Source organism: Terrapene carolina, unplaced genomic scaffold, assembly GCF_002925995.2.
Source record: "Terrapene carolina triunguis isolate 2854851 unplaced genomic scaffold, T_m_triunguis-2.0 Scaffold95, whole genome shotgun sequence".
NCBI lineage: Eukaryota > Metazoa > Chordata > Testudines > Emydidae > Terrapene > Terrapene triunguis.
Genome location: NW_020664446.1, coordinates 48,589,097 through 48,612,527, shown reverse-complemented (window position 1 = coordinate 48,612,527; position 23,431 = coordinate 48,589,097). Strand labels below are relative to the sequence as shown.

Genomic DNA, 23,431 nt, shown 5'->3' with positions numbered 1-23,431 from the left:
GAGTCCAGGGCTGGGGCAACACAGGGGTGCAGGGGGAGCCCAGGGCTGAAGTGCGGGGCGGCAAAAAACCTAGAACTGGCTCTGTCCCTACCATTTACAGCAAGCTGCAGCATGAAGTTTCAGTTCTACACTCCTTTCCCCTCCCTTTCCTGTTAATTGTGGTCGAGGGAATGCTGGGAAATGTAGTTCTTTCCCTGCTCCAGGGCTGGCTCTATAGGCAGGGAGCTAACCAAGGAACTACAGCTCCCAGGGCTCCCTGTTGGTTTTCAGCTCTCATGCTGGATTCTTGCGCCCCTGCAAATTTGCCGCCCAAAGCACCTGCTTGCTTTGCTGGTGCCTAGAGCCAGCCCTGAATTTAAGGAAAGCCCAACCATGCTGTTTTCCTTTCCAGCTTCTTTTCTACCAACTGTCTAACAATGAACATAACATTTGTCTTCTTTTTTCCTTTTCTACAACCAAACTGCTCCTATCTTCAAATGGGCTCCACTATTCTGCAGATGTGACAATCACATCTGAGAGATTCCCTCTCAGACAGAGGTTGTCAAACTGTGGTCCATGGACAACCAGTGATCCACGAGCTTCATTCAGGTGGTCTCAGGATAGTTCCCGCTAAGGTGCGGGCCTGGGCGGCCGCACACAAGAGAATGAATGGTCACCCACCTAATTAGTGGAGCTGCGCAGGTAAGGTGAGGTGGTGGCCTTGGGGGGAATAGGAGGTAGGTGGGAGGGGGGCAGTGGGGTGAGAAGGGGGGGCGAAGGGAATTTGGGACATGCAGAGCTGAGGCAGCCAAAGAAAGAGGTGACCTTCCTCAGCAGCAGGGCTGCGGCTGCCAGTAAGAGACCACCCTCCTTCCCAGCATCAGCTCGGGGACTGCCGTGATGGGAGAGAGGGAGAGACCACCCTCCTTCCCAGCCCCAGCTCAGGGGCTGCCGTGATGGGGAGGGAGGGAGAGACCCCCCCTCCTTCCCAGCCCCAGCTTGGGGGCTGCCGTGGCGGGGGGAGAGAGCACATCCATCACACTAGAAAGGTAGGACTACTGATATTAAAATATGAGTTGTGTGCTATTATTTGTAGAACAAAAAAAATTATTATTATTAAGGGTTTTTTTGTATAGCGCTTCTATCCAAAGCACTTTACGATAGTTAGCTAACGGTACAAACAACATTTGGAAAGATCATTAAGCGGTCCGCCGAGATCCTCAGCAATTTTCAAGTGGTCCGTGAAAAAAAAAGATTGAGAACTACTGTTCTAAGAGTTACATGCAGTGTGACCAACCTCTCTCAAAGCTTTGATAATTTCCACCATGATTTTGTCTGGACCTGCTGCTTTTCCAGGTGCCATCTTCAGCATTGCATCTTTGACCACTGCCTCTGACAGATCATCAATATCCATAATTATCAATTCACACCGGTTTAGTGTAACGTATAAAGGGTTTGCATTAATTAGATTCTCATAGTATTCTCATAGTTACATATTGTGTCTCTCATCACAAGCAGTCTGCCCTCTACATCTTTACAAATGGTGTGTTCCTTCCATATTCCTTGCTTTTGTTTCTTGTCCATGCGATTGCCTAAATTTTCTTTTGGGCAAGCTGAAGGCAGTTGTTCAATTCATACAGCTCATCTAAGGCTGTTTTTTTTCACCTTTCCGACTGCTTGCTTTGCGGCTTACCTGGAGGCTTTTTTTTTTTTTTTTTAACACTTCTTCTGAAAGATTATTTTCCATCACCTAGATGTAGCTATACATGCCAAGTACAAATTTAATATCTTCGAAATGGTTTCATATGACTGGTAAAATGTCTAAGTTCTACAATGTTTGGACGACTAAGATGGACACTTGGTGTCCAAATGTCCCTGGATTTTTATTTCAGATCTCTCTATCTCTACATATAATGAAAAACTCTGATTTCAAACCAAGAATGTCAGGGCTGGCCTGCAAGTTTGTAAAAGTTATGCCAACCACACATGCTCTATGAGCCTTCATCTTTAGGGAGCACATGTCTCTGTATTAACAAAATCCTGCAATCTACATTGGAGCCAGCTTCTGTGCTTTGTTTGCTGGCAGAACTTCCACGAGAGAGAAGGGGAGGATGGCAGTAAGTAGTTTGCAGGCTTCAAACACACAGGAGCCATGCTTTCTGGTGTTTTTTAAAAAAACCCAAACTCCTACAACACTGTACATGACTTAAAGAGATAATACTGTACCTCAGTGTTGCTAATTCCAAGCATTTGAAAATCATGAGTCAAGCCCCAAGAAATCATGGTATTGACTTAAAAATAATAAATTCTGGTTTTCTTTTATTTGCCTTCTGGTTTTTGAGCCTCAAGGATTTATATTTGCAATCTTTTCTTAGCAACCACAAGGGCTAGACACTAACTTTATTTTTTTAAATGAAAGCTGAGATTCTCATGTAATCCCATGACTCCATGAAGGTTAGCATTACTGTGAACACAATATGAATTTACAGCTACTATTCCAAGGTGAATCAGTACTGCATTGATGCCCTCCGTGTGGAAGCACACTGGTCATATTTTCATTGTCCCCTCCTTGATGTCTGTAATGTATTAACATCTCAGAATTGTACAATATTAATTGAAAGCCTGGTTAAATACAAAGAAAGCATGTTGCAATTCAGTAAAGTGGCGGCATTATTCCTTTTCTTTGATCCCTGAAACTGTGGCAGCCCCTGAATGTGACATTAAGAGGTGTTTTCCACAGAGGGGCCTCTAGAAAGGAAGGGTTTGGTTGCTTCCTGTAGGAGCACCCTTTTCTAGTTGTCCAAGCATTTAAATTGGCAGCAGTTGCTTTAGTAGCAAGAAAATCCTGCCTGTTGGCTAACAGGGGAGTGCCTTGTATAGCTACTGAAACAGTAAGACAATATTTAGAAGATTAAACTCAGAGGGAAAATATTTATAACCATGACTCTGTTTCTCCTTACAATAATTTATGGGCAAAAATATAGGAAAGGAGGAACACAACTGATAAATAATATCCCATATGTAAACATAATGGCTACAGCAAATTCTTTTTATTTAAAAATTAATATTGATGTTCATTAATATAAATTACCACATTTCAGATGACACCGATGTCCTTGAGGCCAGATGTCACTGACTGATTTATGGCTTGGGGGGGGAATATCCTGTTTTGTGAATTTAGTTATAGCACCAAGGTATTTAAAATAGCAATTTTGGGCCAGATTAATTCCTGGTGAAGTTGAGTTTCACAGTTCAAGTATTTGCTTATTGCTCAGTTCCTATAGCTGAGAAACCCATTTCTAAAATGGATTAACGTAAATTCTAAGATAAAGAAAAGGAACATAAAGGAGAAATGTGATTTATTGTTCTGTTTCTTTTATGTAATTGTAATTGTCTTCATGTGGTCCAAATTCTGCCCTTGAATACGCATACACAACTCCCATGTAAGTAAAGGAAGTTGAGGAAAAATTTAGCCCCTGATTAGTGTAGAACTCAGTTCTGCCATCCTATTTAGACTGCTAGATCCTATATTTGGAATGATTGTTTGGCCGATAACAGCCTTCACTCTTTGGGCTTGCTTATGTCCTCAAATGTGGACACCACATTGCAGCAAAGTAATATAAGCAATGTATTTGAGGAGCGAGCAGCAGCAGCCTCCCCATAAAATTGGTGATCTTTTAGAATTTTGGTGTTCCGCTTAATGCCTATTAAGCCAGCTACAGTAGGCAAATTGTATGCATATGTGCTTGAAGATAGGGTTAAACTGGTGGTTTGGCCAAAAGTGTGAGTTTAGAGCTCTAGTCATCGGTTTATTCATTCCAAGTATTCTACCATATAAACCACAGGCTTTCATCCTAATGTCTGAAATTCAGAAGATTTGCAGATCTAGAGTTAAGTACATTTAGACTAGCTGGTAAAATCCTGCAAATCCTGCATTAAGTGTTTTGGCTCACAAGAAATCTCACTTAAGTAACTTTTTAGATATAAGCTTGTGTGGCTCTGCAGGTATCATATGACCCTAAGGCATACCATTTAAAAATCCACTGGTATGGCGTGTGTATTTATACAGAAGAAACAACAAGGAATAGTTTCTAATTTGGCTATCGTTCATATATGGCCTGATCCAAGGCATATTGAAGTCAGTGGAAAGATTCACTGGTACATCACTGGGTTTTAGATCAGATCCATAAGGCGGAAATTTGGGAATACTTTTCATCCTTTATATAACATGCACTTTTGCCTTTTTGGTAAGATTTACTACACAGAAATAAAGTTTTAACCATGTGGAGGAGAGTACAGTACTGTAGATGGTTTGTAAGATGGGAAAAAGAGTTTAAAGTTTCTTCAGGATACGAAAAGCTTGAAGCAAATAGAGCTTTGGGCCAAATATTACATTTTCTCATTCAAGAAGAAACAAACAAGCATCAAATGTAGATTCTGATTTTCTGCAAACATATTAGTAAATCCAAACTGACCTTAATATTAGCTTTTGCTGATTTTCAAACTTCTGACATTTATTCCGTGAATAGAGTGGTTCACTTCATACTGCATATGTAAATACTGGAGAGTTTTCCAATTACTTGAATTTTTGCATAAGTCAATAGCTGGTTTTAATCTCCATAATATTTTGAGAGTGGACATTTGTGCTATTACTATTAAGATATACCAAACAGTCATTTATAGAATATTAAAAACTCTTTACATACACTATTAAAAGTTATGTCATCAGCCATTGCTTGTTTTTATGCAATAGAAACTTAAATAATATAATACAGTGTTGGATAAAATGTATTATAATGGTAACTTAAGCAACATTAATTTAAGTAACAGATAACATCTGGGGGAAATGTAATTCTATATTCATAACTTATGCAAAGTTAATTTTATAACCACCACCACCACATCTGCAGAACTCATTTATTAGAATTTCTTACTAATCCTGTTGTTGTTCTGTTTAGAAATATTCCTTTATACTATTTTATTATCTGTGTTATGCCCACATTTCTAAAAAGGCAGTCTGCTAGTTCTCAACAAAAAATACAAATGACATACACAGGGAACAATATGACTACTTTTTAAGACTTGTCCATTTTTATGCAAACCTCCACTAGAAAAGAATTAAATGAAAAGTAATTGTATACAGTTATAGGTTTAGAGTAACATTGAAACAGTAAGTGCAATCCTCCGCTGTACCAAGCTCATAAAGCCGGCTCTAAACCACCTTCACCAAACTGACCTCCAGTGCAAGTTAGAGCAGCCGCAACTTTTTTTTTTTGGGGAGATATCCTATCTCCTAGAACTGGAAGGGACCTTGAAAGGTCATTGACTCCAGCCCCCTGCCTTCACTAGCAGGACCAAGTACTGATTTTGCCCTAGATCCCTAAGTGGCCCCCTCAAGGATTGAACTCACAACCCTGGGTTTAGCAGGCTAATGCTCAAACCACTGAGCTATCCCTCCCACCCTAGAAGCTTGTTACAGTTAGCATGGTTCCCCAGGGAGCATTGCACCACCTGGAGACTGGCAAAGCATATTGTGATTTAGTTCCACTTCCTCTGTCTCTATCACATTTCCCCTTGTCCCCAGCTGATCATGACACCCTCTGCACTGGTGGGGCCAGCCCAGGATTCCTCCAATATGGGGGAATCCTCATCAGCCACTTTAAGGGTGGTTTAAGAGTCCTTTGCACCATGGGCCTATAGCAGTCAGTGAGGATCTGACTCATTTCTGTGGCAAGTGCAACACCATATTAGCACAAATAGATTGCATAATCCATTAACAACATTTTTGTCTGCTTTTCCCCCCATCAAACTGTTTCTCACAGCTCAAGAATTATAGTGATTTAAGAGGCTATTTTGAACAACACAACTTTGTCATGAGTAAATAACTCTGAAAATTAAAAATCTTCAAAATTTTTCAATAAGCAGCACTAATATTTTAATATAGATCAGTGTAATTTGTCTTAAATCTATTCACATACTTCAGAAAGTTATAAGTTTATTTTAGGGAAATTGTAACTGTTTATAAGCAGGAGTATAATACTGACCCTGTCTCCTTCTGTGTTTTTAAATAGATTTTGCTATAGAACCATTTCTGGTGTTAAACAGAAGGTTTTGTTCTAAGGAAATACAAAGACTTAATTGTAGTTTTTAAAGGAAAGTATTTCATTAGAAGGATTCATTTAAATACAGTTGTTGGCTCTGGGCTTTCACCACAATTCATTCATTCTAATTTTCCCCTGGACTTATTAAGACTGCAACATATAGGAAGGGACAATTCATAATGGCCCTTTCACTGCATTTTTGCTTCGAAGTATAGTACTGCTCATAAACCTGTTATTACTAAACAAGATATTTCATAGTCTACCTTGCCATGTCAGGCACTTTTTAATATCTTTTGTTTGAATTTTGTGACTGTTATGACTTATAAAAGAAACTAGTTGTGTTGTAATTTAGTTATAATCTGACAATTCAAGGGTGGTTATAAGACTCAGAGCAGAAAAGGAAGGAATTCCCCCCCAGATCAGACTGGCAGTGACCTTTGGGGGTTTTCGCCTTTATCTGCAGTATGTGGTTGCAGGTCATTTGCCAGGATTATCTGGGTATATCTCTCTTAATCATTTCTCTGCCATTGCAGGGGCCTCAAGCACTGGTGCAATTCGGTCCCTCCTATTCTTTGTCTATACCACATAATAATTTAGTCTTCTGTGACTCTTTTACTTTGGTCTCATTTTGATTGTTGGGTTTAAATGGGCAGGTGCTGGTTGGTGTTGGTGGCCTGTGATATATAGGAGGTCATGAACTTGTGGTCCCTCCTGGTCTTTAACTACATGACTCTATTTAAAGGGAAACTGTAAGGTAAAACCTCCCTATAGTGGGGTGGTTACCCCGCTCTTGCCCTGAAGGGCTTAAAACAACCCTGGGAGTGGGCCGTGGCAGGGGAAAGGCTAGGCTGATTGGAAAGCAGCCATAGCTGTGGCTGGCTTAATGAGTGCCCAGCTGGCCCTTATAAGAGGGCTGGAGCCAGAAGCCAACCGAGATTCTCTCTAGCTTTGAGAGGGAGGGACCTGGCTGCAGGGAGCTAAGAGAAGGTACCTGGAGTGGAGCAGGGCTGGGGGAAGGCCAAGGGAGCTGAGGAGCTCTGGCCTGGAAACTGCCCAGGCTGCAGCCTAGTGGAAGGCCAATTAGGTACTGGGGTTGCAGGGGGCAGCCCAGGGTAGGCAGAGGCAGCAGGTCCAAACCCCCCTTGCCTATGATGAGTGGCTTTTATACTGCAGTCTGCCCCAGCTAGCAGGGGCTAGATGGTGACTGGCAGTAGCCCATGACTGAGGCAAGGTGGGGATAGAGGGTTGGGGGTTCCCCTGGGTGGGGAGACCCTGAGACTGCGGGGGTATTGCCAGGAGCAGCACCCCAAAGACAAGGGGCACCGGGTCCTGGGAGGGACACGGGGGCCAGCAGCAGCAGGACACTGGCGTGCAGAGGGCGCTCCAGAGGCTGGATGAGCTAATTCCCTGAGAGACCAGCAGGAGGCGCCATAGTGGTGAGTCCCCCAAACAAACAAATGAACAAAAAACACATTCAGTGATTAAATCTGAATTGATTTTAAAAAGCTAATTTAGTTTTTATTGTTTATACTGGTTTCTTTTACTCTTTGATTTAGAAGCAATAGTTAGATGATCACTTATGAACAGTATTAAATTATAGTAATAAACTTGAAGATTATTACATCATATAATCTTGGGGCCTGACTTGGCACTGTGGAACCCCAGTATAAGGGGTTTGGAATTAATAAAATAATGCAGTGATGAACTGAGACCTTTGACTCTAAGATACAACAAACATTCTTATTCAGGAGTGACAATTTTATGTTTTATAATAACCTTTAAGATACACCCAACACTCTAGTTTCCAAACTTCATTATCCAGGTGGGTATGGAACTGCATTGCTATGGAACCTATGGAAATCAAGAGCTCTTTTCAGATAAATTGTTCAGTTTTAATGAGAGCCCCTGGAAGAACATGTCAGAAAGCAAACAGTGGTCTGTAATAGTTGTCAGTAGGCTTTCCAATTTCAAGCACTTGGATGGTAACAAAAAGGTACTATGTTTGTTGTGAGCCAAGCATTTTATTTCCTTTCAAAAAGTCTTCACAAAGCTGTGAGCAAGAATTAAATCCAATATTACAATGTGGGTTTTTTAATCCAAGCAGAATGTGGTTGAACTTGTCAAACCAATGGATACACTTTTCCCTGCTCCGCTAGAAGAAGGTATATCTTACGATATGTATTCATCGTTTATTGCATTACCCCCAGAATCCGAGGTGGAAACTGAGGTAAGGGTTTCTTTTTTCATCTGTTCTACTATGAGCCACCTCCCCACTTTTCCCCATAGGAGCACAGTGAAAGTCACCAGTTTGATTCCTCTGTCCATCTTATGCTACTAGGGTATAATGTGCACTCAGTTTTAAGACTGAATAAAGTTGCTGTTGATGCATTAATTGGTCAGCAAGGGAGCATGTATGTCATGTATTCAGTCAGCCTCTCCCACCATTCCTTAGGAAACAATCACAATACCTCAGCAGTGTGCCTTCTCTGTATTGGACAGTAAAAATCACTCTGAAGATCTCTTCCCAAATTAGAATCTTTCACATGCCAGCACAGCACATTGCTGTTGTGCCTTTGGGCTGGCAACACTTTGATATTGTATATAATAGTGGAATGTTCAAACTGAAACATTTATTGTGGCATTTACTTTTAATTTATTAGGAAATCAATCAAGAATGTCATCCAGAAGGGCTCCAACCGGAAACAGAATCCTTGGATATAGATCCTATGGCTGGGTTCACCATTGAAGATGTTAAGTCAGTATTGGGTCAGATCACAAATGAAATTATTGGCAGCCTTCAGGTACTATTTTAGAAATACATTCACTAATTCTAACTGTAGTTAATTAGCTAATTAATGACTGTAAACTGTACCCACACTATGCTGACAAACACATTAATCTGCTGTAGGAATGTGGTTTAACAGATATACATAACTTGCAAATTAGTCATCTCACATGTAATAAGAGCCAAAAATAGATTCAGTAACATAACAACACGTCTTCACAATTGCTGTGTTATTTAGAAAGTATGGGCTAAATCCTACTCTTTCATATCAATGGAAAAATTCCTTTTCAGTAGTGTAGGATCTGATGCAGTGAGAGAACACATGCCATATTGAATATGCTTAATATGAATTTATAGAAACATGCAGCCTTTGAAACTTATACACACACTCAATTATTATGTAGGTTCTGTATTACAAACATATGTAAGCCTAGTCTATACTTTAGTTTCTTTGTATGTAGTTACATAAGAGTTGCCCCAATGGAATAGACTATTTGACCATCTCATATTGCATCCTGCTCCATCAAACATCTGAACATACTGAAGAGAAACAGCCAAAACCTTGTTCAGTATCCATTATTATTGACTTCATTGCACTTATCACTCTGTATTAGCTGTTGTAATCAGAACATACCATTATAATCTTATATGGTGCACATTCGCTCACAGTGATATACATATTTGAATGAGAAACACTTTATTATTAACGATATCACATTATCTGAAAATAGTTTGATATTGAGAAACTGTAGTTGTATGGATTATGCATGAATGGGAAACATCAGCTGGAAAATTGACACCAGCGCAATGCCTTCCAGGTTTGACTCCGTATTCCCATTCAACTTGTCATTAGAAATAGATGGAAAAAGTCTGGGCCTATACATGCAAATAGAACCTGCATCTTTTCTAAGAAATTAAATACACATTTTTCTCTTGACCATGCAGACCTTACCTTGGCAAAACTCCCAGTGAAGTCATTGAGAGTTTTGCATGAAAAAGAACTGCAGGATCAAGTGAGAGATGCATTTTTTCCATCTATCAAGCTCTGGTTACCTACCCAGAGAATAATATCCTCTTTATTGTAGTAACTGTCCTCCCCTCCACAGACTCTTCTCCAACAACTGATTCCTCTGCTTTTTGACACCCCACCCCTCCCCCAGTTGCTCTTATCATTAGATTCTGTCTGATCCATGATCAAAATCCTTCCACTACATTCTTAGACATTGAACTGCGATCTTATACTCGGCATTGTTTTCATGGTGCTGTTGAATCAAGGAAATACCATTACGTGTCGGATCACAGTGCTGGCTCAAAGTAGGTGTGACGGTAACGGTAGTGGACTGAAGCAGGAGCTGCCACAGGGACAGCTGATTTTCATTAAAGACATTTATCAGAGAAGGATATAAGAATGGGAACAGAAGGGCAGCTAGGTTGTGAGTGAGAGAATTAACTTGGAGTTTCAGTTCTCCTCAGGAAAGTGATTAAGTATGTACCTAGAAGACACTGGGTCAATGGGATATGGACTTGTTTGTTTATACTTGACAGTGGTCCAAACACAGTGAACAAGGTAGATAAGATAAGATCTGAGTAAAGTTCAGATAAGATCTGGATAAAGTTCAAATAAGAATTCAGATTTTTTTTGGTGCTTTATCCAAGCTTTCTTGGATGGAATTCAGCACTTGATTTTAAGGACCAATTTTTCTACTAGTATAAATTGCATAGTTCTATTGAAATTAATATGAAGTTAACAGAGAATTTGGCCCTAAATCTGTGATGATTTTGTATGGAGTCAGTGAAGTGTATATATATATATATATATATATATTTTACCCTCTCCAAACTTTCATAGAAAACTTAAAACACTTGGAAGGACCTTATCTTGTGTTCTTTCCATTTCTGATCTATTTTTGTTATGAAACACCATCTGTTTCCATGGACATATACATCTATGCATACTGAAAAGGTTACATAAATTCCAAGGCCTCTGATATTCATGGAATTAGATCTAGTGTGCCCAGATTTCTACAGGCAACAGAATTGCAGACAGCTACATATTATCACTGCCAACAAATTTGCTAAAATGTGTCACATTCCATGTACCTTCATTGCAAATATTACATTGAAATTTAAGCACTGAAATGCTTCAGAATTCTGGAGTTCCTATGTATAATATATATTCATTATTATGTATATAATCAAGACAGACAAGCAACACCTTGTTTTTTATTGTTCATTTCCAATATGCTTTCTAAGTTCCAGTAGTGGGTCAGTAAAATGTATTACACTGGAGACCTAATATCTGCAGCAAAAGAAAACACTGCAATAACCAAACCCCAGAGCAATTTTTCTGATTTGGTGTTTAGTGGTGAAATCTGTCTGAGAATACAGACAAATTAGCCTATCTCCTAATTTAAGGTTATATGAAAAATGGCTGTCCCAATATCACTTCCTGTTCATGGCAGACATACTACACTGGGATTGTACACAGTAATATGATAAAGTGTTATCACATAAGTACAGGCTGGAACACCATAATGTCTGCAAAACAGGAAGGTGTGTGCAGGATAATGTCTGTCTTAAGGCACTATAATATGTCAAAACCACAAAGACAATGTGCAGCACAAAATAGCTCCATCGTAACCACTTTTTTTTTTTCTGATTGTCTTCACAGACTGAGATAAACGAAAAACTGCAAATGGAGGAGGAGGCTTATACTGTGAGAATAGACAAATTAAAAAATACCTGAGTAGCTAGACAAGAAGTGGTGCCGAGCTTTAGAGAAATCTACGAAAACAGAAGAAGACAGTTGGCATTAATTTAATTATTTTTTTACAAAGGAAACTATTGAGCTAATGTTTGAGGAAAATATTCATCCAAATTTAACAACTTTACTGTCCCCTAATAGCATTCATATTTACTCTATACTTAGTAAGATAAAAGGATGAGAAGGATATGTAGTTCGAAAATATAAAAGTGAAGTCTACTTCTAAATAGCAATTTCCGATAAAATGTTAAACTTCTCAGTAATTCCACTCCTTTGTGTTCCTCCTATTATAAAATATTTTTAAATGATTCTAGCATTCCACTCCCTCCCCCCCAATCTACAGTATTTTCATAAATTTTCACTGATGGAAATACATATTGTTGGCTTACAATAGAGAACACCATATGAAGACATTGCGGATATATTAAGGAGAGAATGTCATTAACATGTAATTATACACTTTTGATCTAAGATTATTTTCTTAAGTTCATATTAAATTTTTTGCTGAACTTGTTAAAAAACTCTAGTATCATTTAACACTTTTTTTATGTCCACCATATTGAAATTACATAAACATAGGACTGGATCCTACAGTTCTTACTCAGACATAGCTGCTTCTGACTTCAATAGGAGTTTTGTCTGAAAATTTGTAACACTTTAATTCTGACTGTATTTGTTACTTCAATATACATTAGCGTTGTTCCGTATTTTGTCACATATTGTATAAATGTTGGTTAGCCCAAAATGAAACCTAATTGTGTAATATGTTCTAGAACTGTGAAACCCATTCATTTTTACATTACAGAGCTCTGACCCTTTGAAAGCACTTGGTTAAATATGAATCATGCTTCTAAGGTTAGGCTAAATATTAACTGGAATATTGGAAAACAACGTTTTAAGCAGTAAAATTACATATTTGTTATAACATGTTAAAGACATTACTTCCTTCATCCACATTTATGATGGTGAAAATAAATATTAATGAAAAACCTGTCTAAACCTGATTAAGAAAGAGAGTGATTTACCTAAAGAGTCTTGTTTGTCACTCTTTCACTTGCATGGGCATATACTTGGTGTGTATGGAAATGAGAATAAAACCAGAAGGGGGCAGTGGCTGCACATTATTCATCAAAAGTAATTTAAAAAATAAAGAACATCCAGTAGCACCATCTGGGTGGGAATGGGCTGTGAATGTGTACTTGAGAGCATATTTCAAATGTGGACATCATGACCTTGTAAAGCAACTGTTTAGAATTTTGCATGGGCAGAATATTTTTAGTCAGGAAAAGGTTGTCAGAAAGCTAACTCATTATGGTTGATTTATGCTAATGTTTCTGATTTTGTCACTTTTGGTCTCTGCTCATATAGCATTGGTCAGCAAACTCCTGAGGGCTCACATCCAGCTATAAAAGCCAACAGTTCCTAGTTTGAGCACACAAATAGCTGACAAGGAGTTGTGTATGAAAGTTACCCCCCCCAAATAATACCTTCTGCTGGCCCAGGTCAGCTGACTCAGGCTCACGGGACTCAGGTTGCAGGGCTATAAAATTGTGGTTTAGACGTTCAGGCTCAGGCTGGAGCCTGAACTCTGGGATCCAGTGAGGAGGGAGGGTCCCTGAGATCAGGCTTCAGCCCATAGCCCTGTGAGTCCGAGTCATCTGACACAGCCACACGTGTGTGTTTGCTGTGTAGCCATACTCTGGGAGATTTATAAAGCACTTGGTAGATGAATAGTACTATGAGTGCAAAGTATGGTTACACTGATTTAACATGCAGACTTAGTGTGTGTGTGTATGTGTGTGTATGTGTGTATGTATATATATATATATGTGTATATATATATATATATGTATATATATATATATATATATATATATAGAACAGCTGAGGAATCTACTAAAATTCCTAAACAAGGTTCAAATCCCACAGGCCAAACTTGTACAAACAGTCCAATTGAAGTAAATTAACACTGCCAACGGCAAAATTCCCGTTGACTTAAGTAGGGCCAGGTTTTCACCCACGGGTTCTGTAAGGAGACACCAGGATGAGTGATCTGACATACCATATGATTCTTAAAATGTAAGAACTGATTTAAAATAGGGCTGTGGATTAATTGCAGTTAACTCACGCGATTAACTCAAAAAAATTAATCACGATTAATCACAGCTTTAATCACAAAGTTAAACAATAGAATACCAATTGAAATTTATTAAATATTTTGGATGTTTTTCTAAATTTTCAAATAAATTGATTTTAATTACAACACAGAATACAAAGTGTACAGTGCTCACTGTTTTTTTTTACAAATGTTTTATCATTTTTACAGTGCAAAGAAATAGTATTTTTCAATTCACCTCATAAAAGTACTGCAGTGCATTCTCTTTATCATGACAGTGCAACTTACAAAAAAAAAATCTACATTTGTTACATAACTGCACTCAAAAACAAAACAATGTAAACCTTTGGAGCATACAAGTCCATTCAGTCCAACATCTCGTGCAGCCAATTGCTAAGACAAACCAGTTTGTTTATAATTTATGGGAGATAATGCTGCCCGCTTCTTATTTACAATGTCACCTGAAAGTCAGAACAGACATTCACATGGCACTTTTGTAGCCAGTGTTGCAAGGTATTTACGTGCCAGATACGCTAAACATTTGTATGTCCCTTCATGCTTCGGCCACCATTCCAGAGGACGTGCTTCCATGCTGATGACACTTGTTGAAAAAATAATGCGTTAATTAAATTTGTAATTCCTTGGGGGAGAATAGTATGTCTCCTGCTGTTTTACCCACATTCTGCCATATATTTCATGTTATAGCAGTCTCAGATAATGACCCAGCACATGTTGTTCTAGGAATACTTTCAGTGCAGATTTAACAAAATGCAAATAAGTTACCAATGTGAAATTTCTAAAGATACAGCACTCGACCCAAGGTTTAAGAATCTGACGTGCCTTCCAAAATCTGAGAGGCATTAGATGTGGAGAATGCTTTTAGAGGTCTTAAAAGAGCAACACTGTGATGCAGAAACTACAGAACCCGAGCCACCAAAAAAGAAAATCAACCGTCTGCTGGTGGCATCTGTCTCAGATGATGAAAATGAACATGTGTCAGTCCGTACTGCTTTGGATTGTTATCGAGCAGAACCTGTCATCAGCATGGACGCATGTCCCCTGGAATGGTGGTTGAAACATGAAGAGACATATGAATCTTTAGCACATCTGGCACATAAATATCTTGTGACGCCAGCTACAACAATGCCATTCGAACACCTGTTCTGACTTTCGGGTGATATTGTAAACAAGAAGCGGGCAGCATTATCTCCCGCAAATGTGAACACACTTGTCTGAGCGATTGGCTGAACAAGAAGTAGGACTGAGTGGACTTGTAGGCTCTACAGTTTACATTGTTTTGTTTTTTAATGCAGTTATTTTTGTACATAATTCTACATTTGTAAGTTCAACTTTCATGATAAAGAGATTGCACTACAGTACTTGTAATGGGGGAATTGAAAAATGCTATTTCTTTTGTTTTTTACAGTGAAAATATTTGTAATAAAAATAAAGTGAGTAATGTACACTTTGTAATTGAAATCAATATATTTGAAAATGAAGAAAACATCCAAAAATATTTAAATAACTAGTATTCTATTATTGTTTAACAGTGCGATTAATCACGTGATTACTTTTTTGAATCACTTGACAGCCCTAATTTAAAAATGGAAAATCATTTTATGTTTTAAAATGCTAACATGAAATGCAACAGGTCATGCTTTGGATGTGGATGTACTGGTATTAATACAATATGATGAATTAAGGATTCCTGGCTCTTATTGGTTAAAATCAGACTTACTATTTTTAAGGTCCCTTGTCATGTTGCATTCCTGTGTTAGTGTCTGTCTAAAAGTAGCTTACATTGTCATTCCTTGTGCAAACAAATGGGACTATTTTCAACTTTCAGTATACTTAGTCTTTATTATTTATTACTTTTGTTATACGATAGATGTACACAGTGCTTTCCAGTGGACATAATTTAAATTGTTTAACAAGGTCCTTGCCATGAAGAGGTTTTGATAGAAGTTGGAGAGACTCGGTATAAAGAAAGGAAAAGGTGGTTTACTTTGTCCTCACTGCCCAAAAAAAGGGTGTGTTTTTACTGCAGGATAACTAATGTGCCTTATATCAGAGGGGTAGCCGTGTTAGTCTGGATCTGTAAAAGGCGACAAAGAGTCCTGTGGCACCTTATAGACTAACAGACGTATTGGAGCATAAGCTTTCGTGGGTGAATACCCACTTCGTCAGATGAATGTAGTGCAAATTTCCAGAGGCAGGTATAAATATGCAGGCAAGAATCAGTCTAGAGATAATGAGATTAGTTCAATCAGGGAGGATGAGGCCCTCTTCTAGCAGTTGAGGTGTGAACACCAAGGGAGGAGAAACTGCTCTTGTAGTTGGCTAGCCATTCGCAGTCTTTGTTTAATCCTGAGCTACCCTGCTATAAAATCCTACTGGCAACAAGAAGGCACCTGGAGTTTTACTGCAAAGTAGCTAGGTGAGGTCAACCACAGGCAGAGGTGCAGTATTGACCTTGCCAGGCTGCCCTGTGGTAAAAATAAGTGCTTATCTCCAGTAGGATTTTACAGTAGGATAGCTCATATGCATTAGTTATCCTGCTGTTTAAAAAAACATCTGTTTTGCAGTGATGACATAGCCTTAGTGTGGGAAGACACCGCAGGTTAAGCAAACATGGAAGGTTAAGCAAGGAGCAATGTGAAGGAAAGGGAGACTGAGCTTAGAAAAGGTAGAGTAGGAGAAGGAGAAAAAGAGAGAATGGTTTCTTTCATCTATTAATATCTTGATCAGCTTCTCTCATTGAATCATCCTTCTGTCCCTCTACACCAAGACTGCACTTGAATTTGGAACGCATCAAATAATTAGGTTTCCTCTTTAAAATTGTTGGCTATATTTTCAGAATAGTTACTTATAAGCCACTTCTCACAGATGTGAAATTAAAATATTCCCAGATGGACATAAGTGTACCTGTAAAAAATCCACACACCCATTATGCCCACATAATCAGCATATGTTGATGCAGATCAGACAGATAAGCACAGCTGTACAGTTGAGCCCCAAATTGTGTGTAGGTTTTTCCAAGTGCACCCACACTGCTGACTTTTACCCCAAGTGTAATATATTTTTTCATTGCATAGGGCCTTAGGGTTTTTTGGTCACAGGTTGTACTAATTGTTTAATGGGATTGCCTACAAACACTCCTACATATATTAGCCATTTGTGTTGTGATTTTCAGAAAATATTTATGCTCTTTTAGCTGTCTAGTCACACTTTCTCAATCTGAAAATCAGCAGGATATGTAGAACTTGGAGTCTCTCTTTCTGCCCGTTTCCATTTAAAAGTTACTTGGAATTACACCCCAGAGTGGCCTGTGTGATCCCTCTCTTTCATTCCTGTGAGATTTGCAGAAACCACTATTTCTGAACCCCAGTCCTCCTGATGCCACTATTGTTATTCTACCCACTATGGCTGTGATCCTTAGCTGGAGCCCAGAAACACAGAGGGCCGCTCAGGAGAGAGGGTGCAAAGATGGGTTTGGCTCACCTTTGCATTACCTTTGTTACTGCCCTGTTCCTGGTTCGGCTATGTGCCCAGCCTGTCCCCTGGCATAAATTTAGAGCTACCTGAAGGGTTCTCATGTCAGTTAAGTGATCATCAACATTAGCAAGGAGTCCACAATTAGTCCAGAAAGGATAGTGCAACCTGCACAGTCCCCTTGTACACGGGGCAGCTCAGGCAGCAATTCTCTTTGAAGTAAAATCCCTGTCTAAAACTTCCCTTGGGGCAGAGCAGCTCTGCCCTACTCCTTGCTTTGACTAAATGCTCAAATTTGCCCTGTTTTTGAGGAATGAGTGGAGCTCTAACAAAGAACATGAAACATGCAAATGAAACACTTGATGTTTGTAAATGAGCAAAGTTAAAAATTAAAGTTATTTAGCTTCTGATTATTTGGTGATGTCTCTTCAGGTGTTCATTGTATATAGCAAGCTTCAAATTATAGCAGCTGGGTAACCAGACAACACACACATGGCAGTTAAAATCAAACTAAAATCTCAGTGAATCATTTAATTTTCCCAATAAATTAATATAGTCCCACTTGAATTCAGAACAGAATGTGAAATATTTCCGGGGGCAAACAACTTTGAGGGTAGTATGCTCTTCGCACTGTAGAGCAGTGGCCTGCTGTTTGAAAGTTAGCACAATAACTCCATTAAGAATATTTTTGTATTGACGTAAAGCTTTACACCTGCACTGTTGGCTATGCCAGCTGATAGTTGTATTTGCTTTACATATGTACACAGTCTATTTAAAAAATGTCAGTTGTAACAAACATCCTTTCAAGGCAGAGTGAATGGAGTGCTGAATAGTAAACAGATTGTTGGAGACTACAAGGTAAAGTCCTCCTTCCCTGAAAGTTATTTATATAAAGTAAGGAATGTGCATGTAATACTGGCATGAGTGTGGCAATGTCTTGTTTATTGTGGAATTTAATGTAAGCAGGAACAAATCTAAAACCCATGCTGAGGTGGCTTCAGAGCAAGAGTTACTATAACATTTCCTTTTGAACCACTTCTTGATATGTAACGTATAGTCTGGGGAAGACTTAAAAATACATGTTAGGAGCAAACCCTCAGCCCAGGTAACAGGGCAGACTGGAGGAAGAGGAGTTGGAAGGAGGACTCCCAGAGCAGCTATGGAGCTTCTCCTTACAAGTTACTACAGTTCAATGGTTGTAGTAGCCTATATGACTCCTTACATGCCCTTACCCTGTAAGGCCTCCTTGAATTCTGTCAATTCCAAAAGGCGCACACACTTTGTGCAGTAGAACCATGCAGTTCCGTTGTCCCGGGAGCCTCTGGCCTTGAGGAGTACTCTTTTTATTTTCCCAGCAAGACAGAACCTACAAGTTTTAAATTCTTCTTTGAGTGGAGAAGGTTTATCTTTTAACTCAATGAGCTTTTGTTTGGTTCACTTATAGTGTTGTGGGGCACCAATCCAAGCCTGCTCTGCCTTGTGCACACAAAGTAGACCCCATGAATTCTGAGCTTCCATGCATCCTTTCTGGAACCTTTAATTAAGCGTTGGCAGGCTTAATTTCTCCTAAATTAAGACATCTACTGTTGTCCACTCCCAGCATCTGGCAGTTAAAGGCTTAGGACACCTGGGGCACGTCTGCACTTAAAACGCTGCGTCAGCACAGCTATACCAAGGCAGCTGCACCACTGTAGCGCTTTAATGAGGAATCTTCATGCCAGTGGTTCTCAAACTGGGTCAGGACCCCAAAGTGGGTCACAACCCCATTTTAATGGGGTCGCCAGGGCTGGCTTAGACTTGCTGGGGCCCAGGGCTGAAGCCAAAGCCTGAGGGCTTCAGCCCTGGGCCGTTGGACTCAGGCTGCAGGCCCCCTATCTGGGGCTGAGCCCTTGGGCTTTGATTTTGGCCTCCCCAGCCGGGGGCGATGGGGCTCGGGTGGGCTCAGGCTTTAGTCCCCCCTCCTGGGGTCATGTAGTAATTTTTGTTGTCATAAGGGGGTCAGAGTGCAATAAAGTTTGAGAACCCCTGCTCTATGCCAACTGGAGAGAGCTCTCCCATCGGCGTAGTTAATCTACCTCCCTGAAAGGCAGTAGCTATGTCAGTGACAGAAGCTCTGCTGTTGACATAGTGTTTACATGGGTTAGGTTGGTATAACTGTCACTCAGGGGACTGGATTTTTCACACACCTGAGTGATGTCCTTATACCCATCTAGGTCTGTGGTGTAGACTAGACGCCCAGAGCATGGGGTTGCATCCCTGACCATCTTGGTTAATAGCCATTGATGGACCCATCCTCCGTGAACGTATCCATTTCTTTTTTGAACCCAGTTATATTTTTGGCCTTCACAACATCCCCTGGAAATGCGTTCCACAGATTGACTGTGCATTGGATGAAAAAATACTTCCTTTTGTTTGTTTTAAATCTGCTGCCTATTAATTTCATTGGGTGACCCTTAGTTCTTGTGTTATGGGAAGGGGTAAATACCACTTTTTCTCCACACCATTAACAATTTTATAGGCCTCTATCATACCCCCTCTGAACAGTCCCAATCTTTTTAATTTCCCCTCATATGGAAGCTCTTCCTTCCCCCAATCATTTTTGTTGCTCTTCTCTGTACCTTTTCCAATTCTAAAATACATTTTTTTGAGATGGGGCACCAGAACTGCACACAGTATTCAAGGTGTGGGTATACCATGGATATATATAGATAGATTAGATTAGATATATGGCATTATGATATTTTCTATGCCTGTTCAAGTATGATGAAGGAAAAAATCCATCAAGTTACAGACCAACCTTCTGCATGAGATACATACCAACATGCAGGTAAGACAAATCCTTTCTTAGGCATCTCTGGTAAATTGAATCTGTTTTTGTTTTTTTTTACCAGCATTATACCCCTCCTCCCAGCCCTATCGTTATCTGTTGTCATTCCTTGTGCTATATCTAATTTAAATTATAATCTTTGGGGCAAAGGTTGTTATTTAGTAATCACCTCTAAACTGCCATACATACCTGTGGTACTGTATAAACAATAATACATTTCTACCGTCAATGGGAAAAAATCCTACTATCTGATCCGTTAGGCAGACCTCAGCCCAACTATTCCACTCTCCCCACTGTTCAGAGTTGCAGCCTTCCCCAGAGCACAGCATTAAATCAAGAATTACCAGGCAGCTCCGAGAAGAGAACTTTGCCCTTTGATTGCTTTCCAAAGAAATGTCCTCAATTCCTTTCTCTGATAGATAAACGTTGTGGATCATACTAACAAATTTTCCCAAGCCTTTTGACCCCTCCCCCAGTAGTTAATGAATTTGTACTATTGATTGAGAGACCCGTAGAGAATTACTACATTTTCCAGAGTTAGCAAGTGACTGAACAAAACCAAAATAACCTACGTACTGCATTAAAAGAAGCATTTTGTTCATTTACTAGGAAAAAATGGGACTTGGGATGTTTGTAATATTTCACAGTATGTTAGCTAATTGTCTGCACAATGTTTTACCGAAGTAATGCAACCTAGCAGCATTGCTTTACTACCTCACCCGGGGCCCAATATTGATTTCAGTGGGAGTCGAGAATACGAGGCATCTTGCAAGACCAGAGCCTCTGCTACTAAATCAGGGTCGATAGCTGAGTGAGCCTGCCATGGCATTTGTCACAACTAGTGATTCTTTGAATTAACAAAGGGAGAAACAGTGAGTCCACTGTAATTTTGTTACTACTCACAATTACACAAATGTATGCCAATTCCTACATTTTGTAACATCAGCTACAGCTGGTTGGAAAAATAAGAATATGTTTCTTACACACACACACACACACACACAAAGATCATTTCATCAACATTTTTTTGACTTGATATTAAAAACAAAAATTCACCCTGGTATTTTTTTTAGTTGAGGTTTCAACAAAATATATTGCCAAAAATCTATATTCTGAAACATTTCAAGCAGCTCTAATGGCAACAGGTTGTTCCAATTTGCAGCAAAACATTACAAAAGCAAAGAGTATTAAAAATATATCTTGTGAGGAGAAAAGCCTCAGCTGGTATAAAGAGTTATACCTCTACAAAACTCAATGGACATATGCCATTTTACATTAACAGGACCTGGCCCTGTGTACTTTCTCTCTTCCAATCAACTCCAGTTTTCCATGTATAATATAAATATAGGGCCAGATTTTCCATTGAAGTCAATGGATAACACTGATTTACTCTAACAGGATCTGGTCCTTTGGATAATGTTATATGAAGACATGGTCATGTTTTATTTACATTTTTGTTGATTGTCGTAGACATTTAAACTAATGGGTCAGATTCTGAAGAGGGTTTTTTTCTGTTGACTGGTGGGTGTTGGTTTTTAAAAAAATCTCTACGCAAGCAAAATCTCCATTGAATTCAATGAGTTTCAGCTGAATATAAACAGAACTTCAGGATTTGGTCCATCAATCTTAAATCAGAAATTCTAGTATACTATTTCCAAGTTTCTATTCTACACTCAGGATTGGAAATGTACATGTATCAGTGAGAAACATTTTGATATGAAAGAACTTACGTTATTCCTGTGCTTTGTGTCAACAATCAGGAGCGAACCTTTGGATTTATTAATTCCTAATCATTCACCTATCTTACATCATTATAATATAATGAAATAGAACTCTGTATGGCGCATTGTCAATAAAATCTAATATTGAAAAGAGTACTGATCATCTAGTGCAAATGGAAAGCACAGTAAATGATTTAGAGAATGTGTCAAACATTAAAGCTATCTAATACCTTCTAAAGTAGATTGATACCCATAAATCTAAGATAAATGACCTGTAAAATTACTTAAGAAGAAATAATACTCATTTAATCAGGCTTCCAGAGAAAAGAGGGGAAAGGTTGGAGAGAAACTCATAAAGAATTATTAAATCCCTTCAAATTCAATACTTAGCAGATCACAGAGAGCAAATGTCTCTCCAAGCCCAGACCAGATAAGCAGTTTTAAGGCAGCCCACCTGAACCTGTCTTTGTGAAATGACTAAATTACAAACACCATTGAAAAAAATCCCTGATTGCCCATCTCTACTGATTTTACAGCTCTGCTGAACATTTTCTTTTCCAGATTCAGCACTGTGTGTATCAGAGCATGATGCAAGGTGCATTTATTTGATTTAGCATTTGGTTGAGTCCAGGGGTGGGATGTCAGCTTGATTTCTGGCTTTTTGACTGTAAATATTTTTCTACTGGTAGAAGTGATAGCTTAGTTTAATGCTCTCCATTGACCATTCATGGAAGGAAGAGGGGCTAATTTTATACTGAAAGGAACACTTGTATGAAAATCAATTAAAAATTGTAATGGTGTTCTCTGCACTTTAGACTGACAATTCTGCTTTCAATTCTGCTGATGAGATTAACTTTACTTTTCAAATCCATTTTAGAGTTTGAGTAATGCGGATGACAGGAAAATTTGGCCATTTTTTTTTTCACTGCTAAGTAAAGGCCTGATTATTCAATTGCTGCCCACTCAAAACTGCCACTGATTTCAATGGGACTTTTGTTGGCTCATTGTTTGCAAGATGAAGGCAGTAAGTATTAAATATCAGAATTGCTGTTTTCAATAAATATAAATAGATTATTAGAGAGTAGATTATCTACTTTCTGTTTATCCTTTGGTTTTATTATTATCTTGAGCTCAACACTATTGATGGCGAAAGCCTCTATTAGAACTCAACACAGAACTTTTCATGAAGCAACACAGTTGTACATTTATCGGTGGAGGAAACACTTTCTGTGATAAGGGTGGGTCAAACTCCATTCTGAATCATATGGATCTGCAGTAACTATTGACCTTTGTGTAGTCAGTCGTCATTTACATAGGGGCACATGACACCAGCATCTGGCACTTTTAATTTGATACTGTGTGTGTAACATGCAAATACTTTTACTTCAAATAAAATTTTTAACATTAAAATATGTATCTGAATTCTTCTCTCTTGCTGTGAAAAATAGGAATTTTTTTGGAATAGAAAAATAAAATCTAGGTAGTAAGCATAGCTGATCCAATGAGAACCTCTTGACACTACAAAAATAACCATATGATAACATGGTTGTGGCCAGCCCACTTTATAACAGTTTATTTTTGCTTGTGTTAACGGGGAAAAATACATTACACCATGGTTATGGTCACATCATGTTTGTTTAACGTGG

The 23,431-nt window shown here is 38.9% G+C and overlaps 1 protein-coding gene across 2 annotated transcripts in view; it reads left to right on the top strand.

Annotated features, from left to right (window-relative positions):
- The window catches only part of CABCOCO1 (ciliary associated calcium binding coiled-coil 1), a 66,052-nt gene extending 53,402 nt beyond the window's left edge, over positions 1–12,650 (top strand). For both annotated transcript variants that reach the window (XM_024209329.2, XM_024209337.2), the window contains exons 6-8: positions 8,185–8,307; positions 8,741–8,881; positions 11,537–12,650. In XM_024209329.2, the coding sequence (XP_024065097.2) occupies positions 8,185–8,307; positions 8,741–8,881; positions 11,537–11,611 (339 nt within the window). In that variant the 3' untranslated portion in view covers positions 11,612–12,650. The remainder of the gene's footprint in view (positions 1–8,184; positions 8,308–8,740; positions 8,882–11,536) is intronic.
- Positions 12,651–23,431: the final 10,781 nt, after the last annotated feature.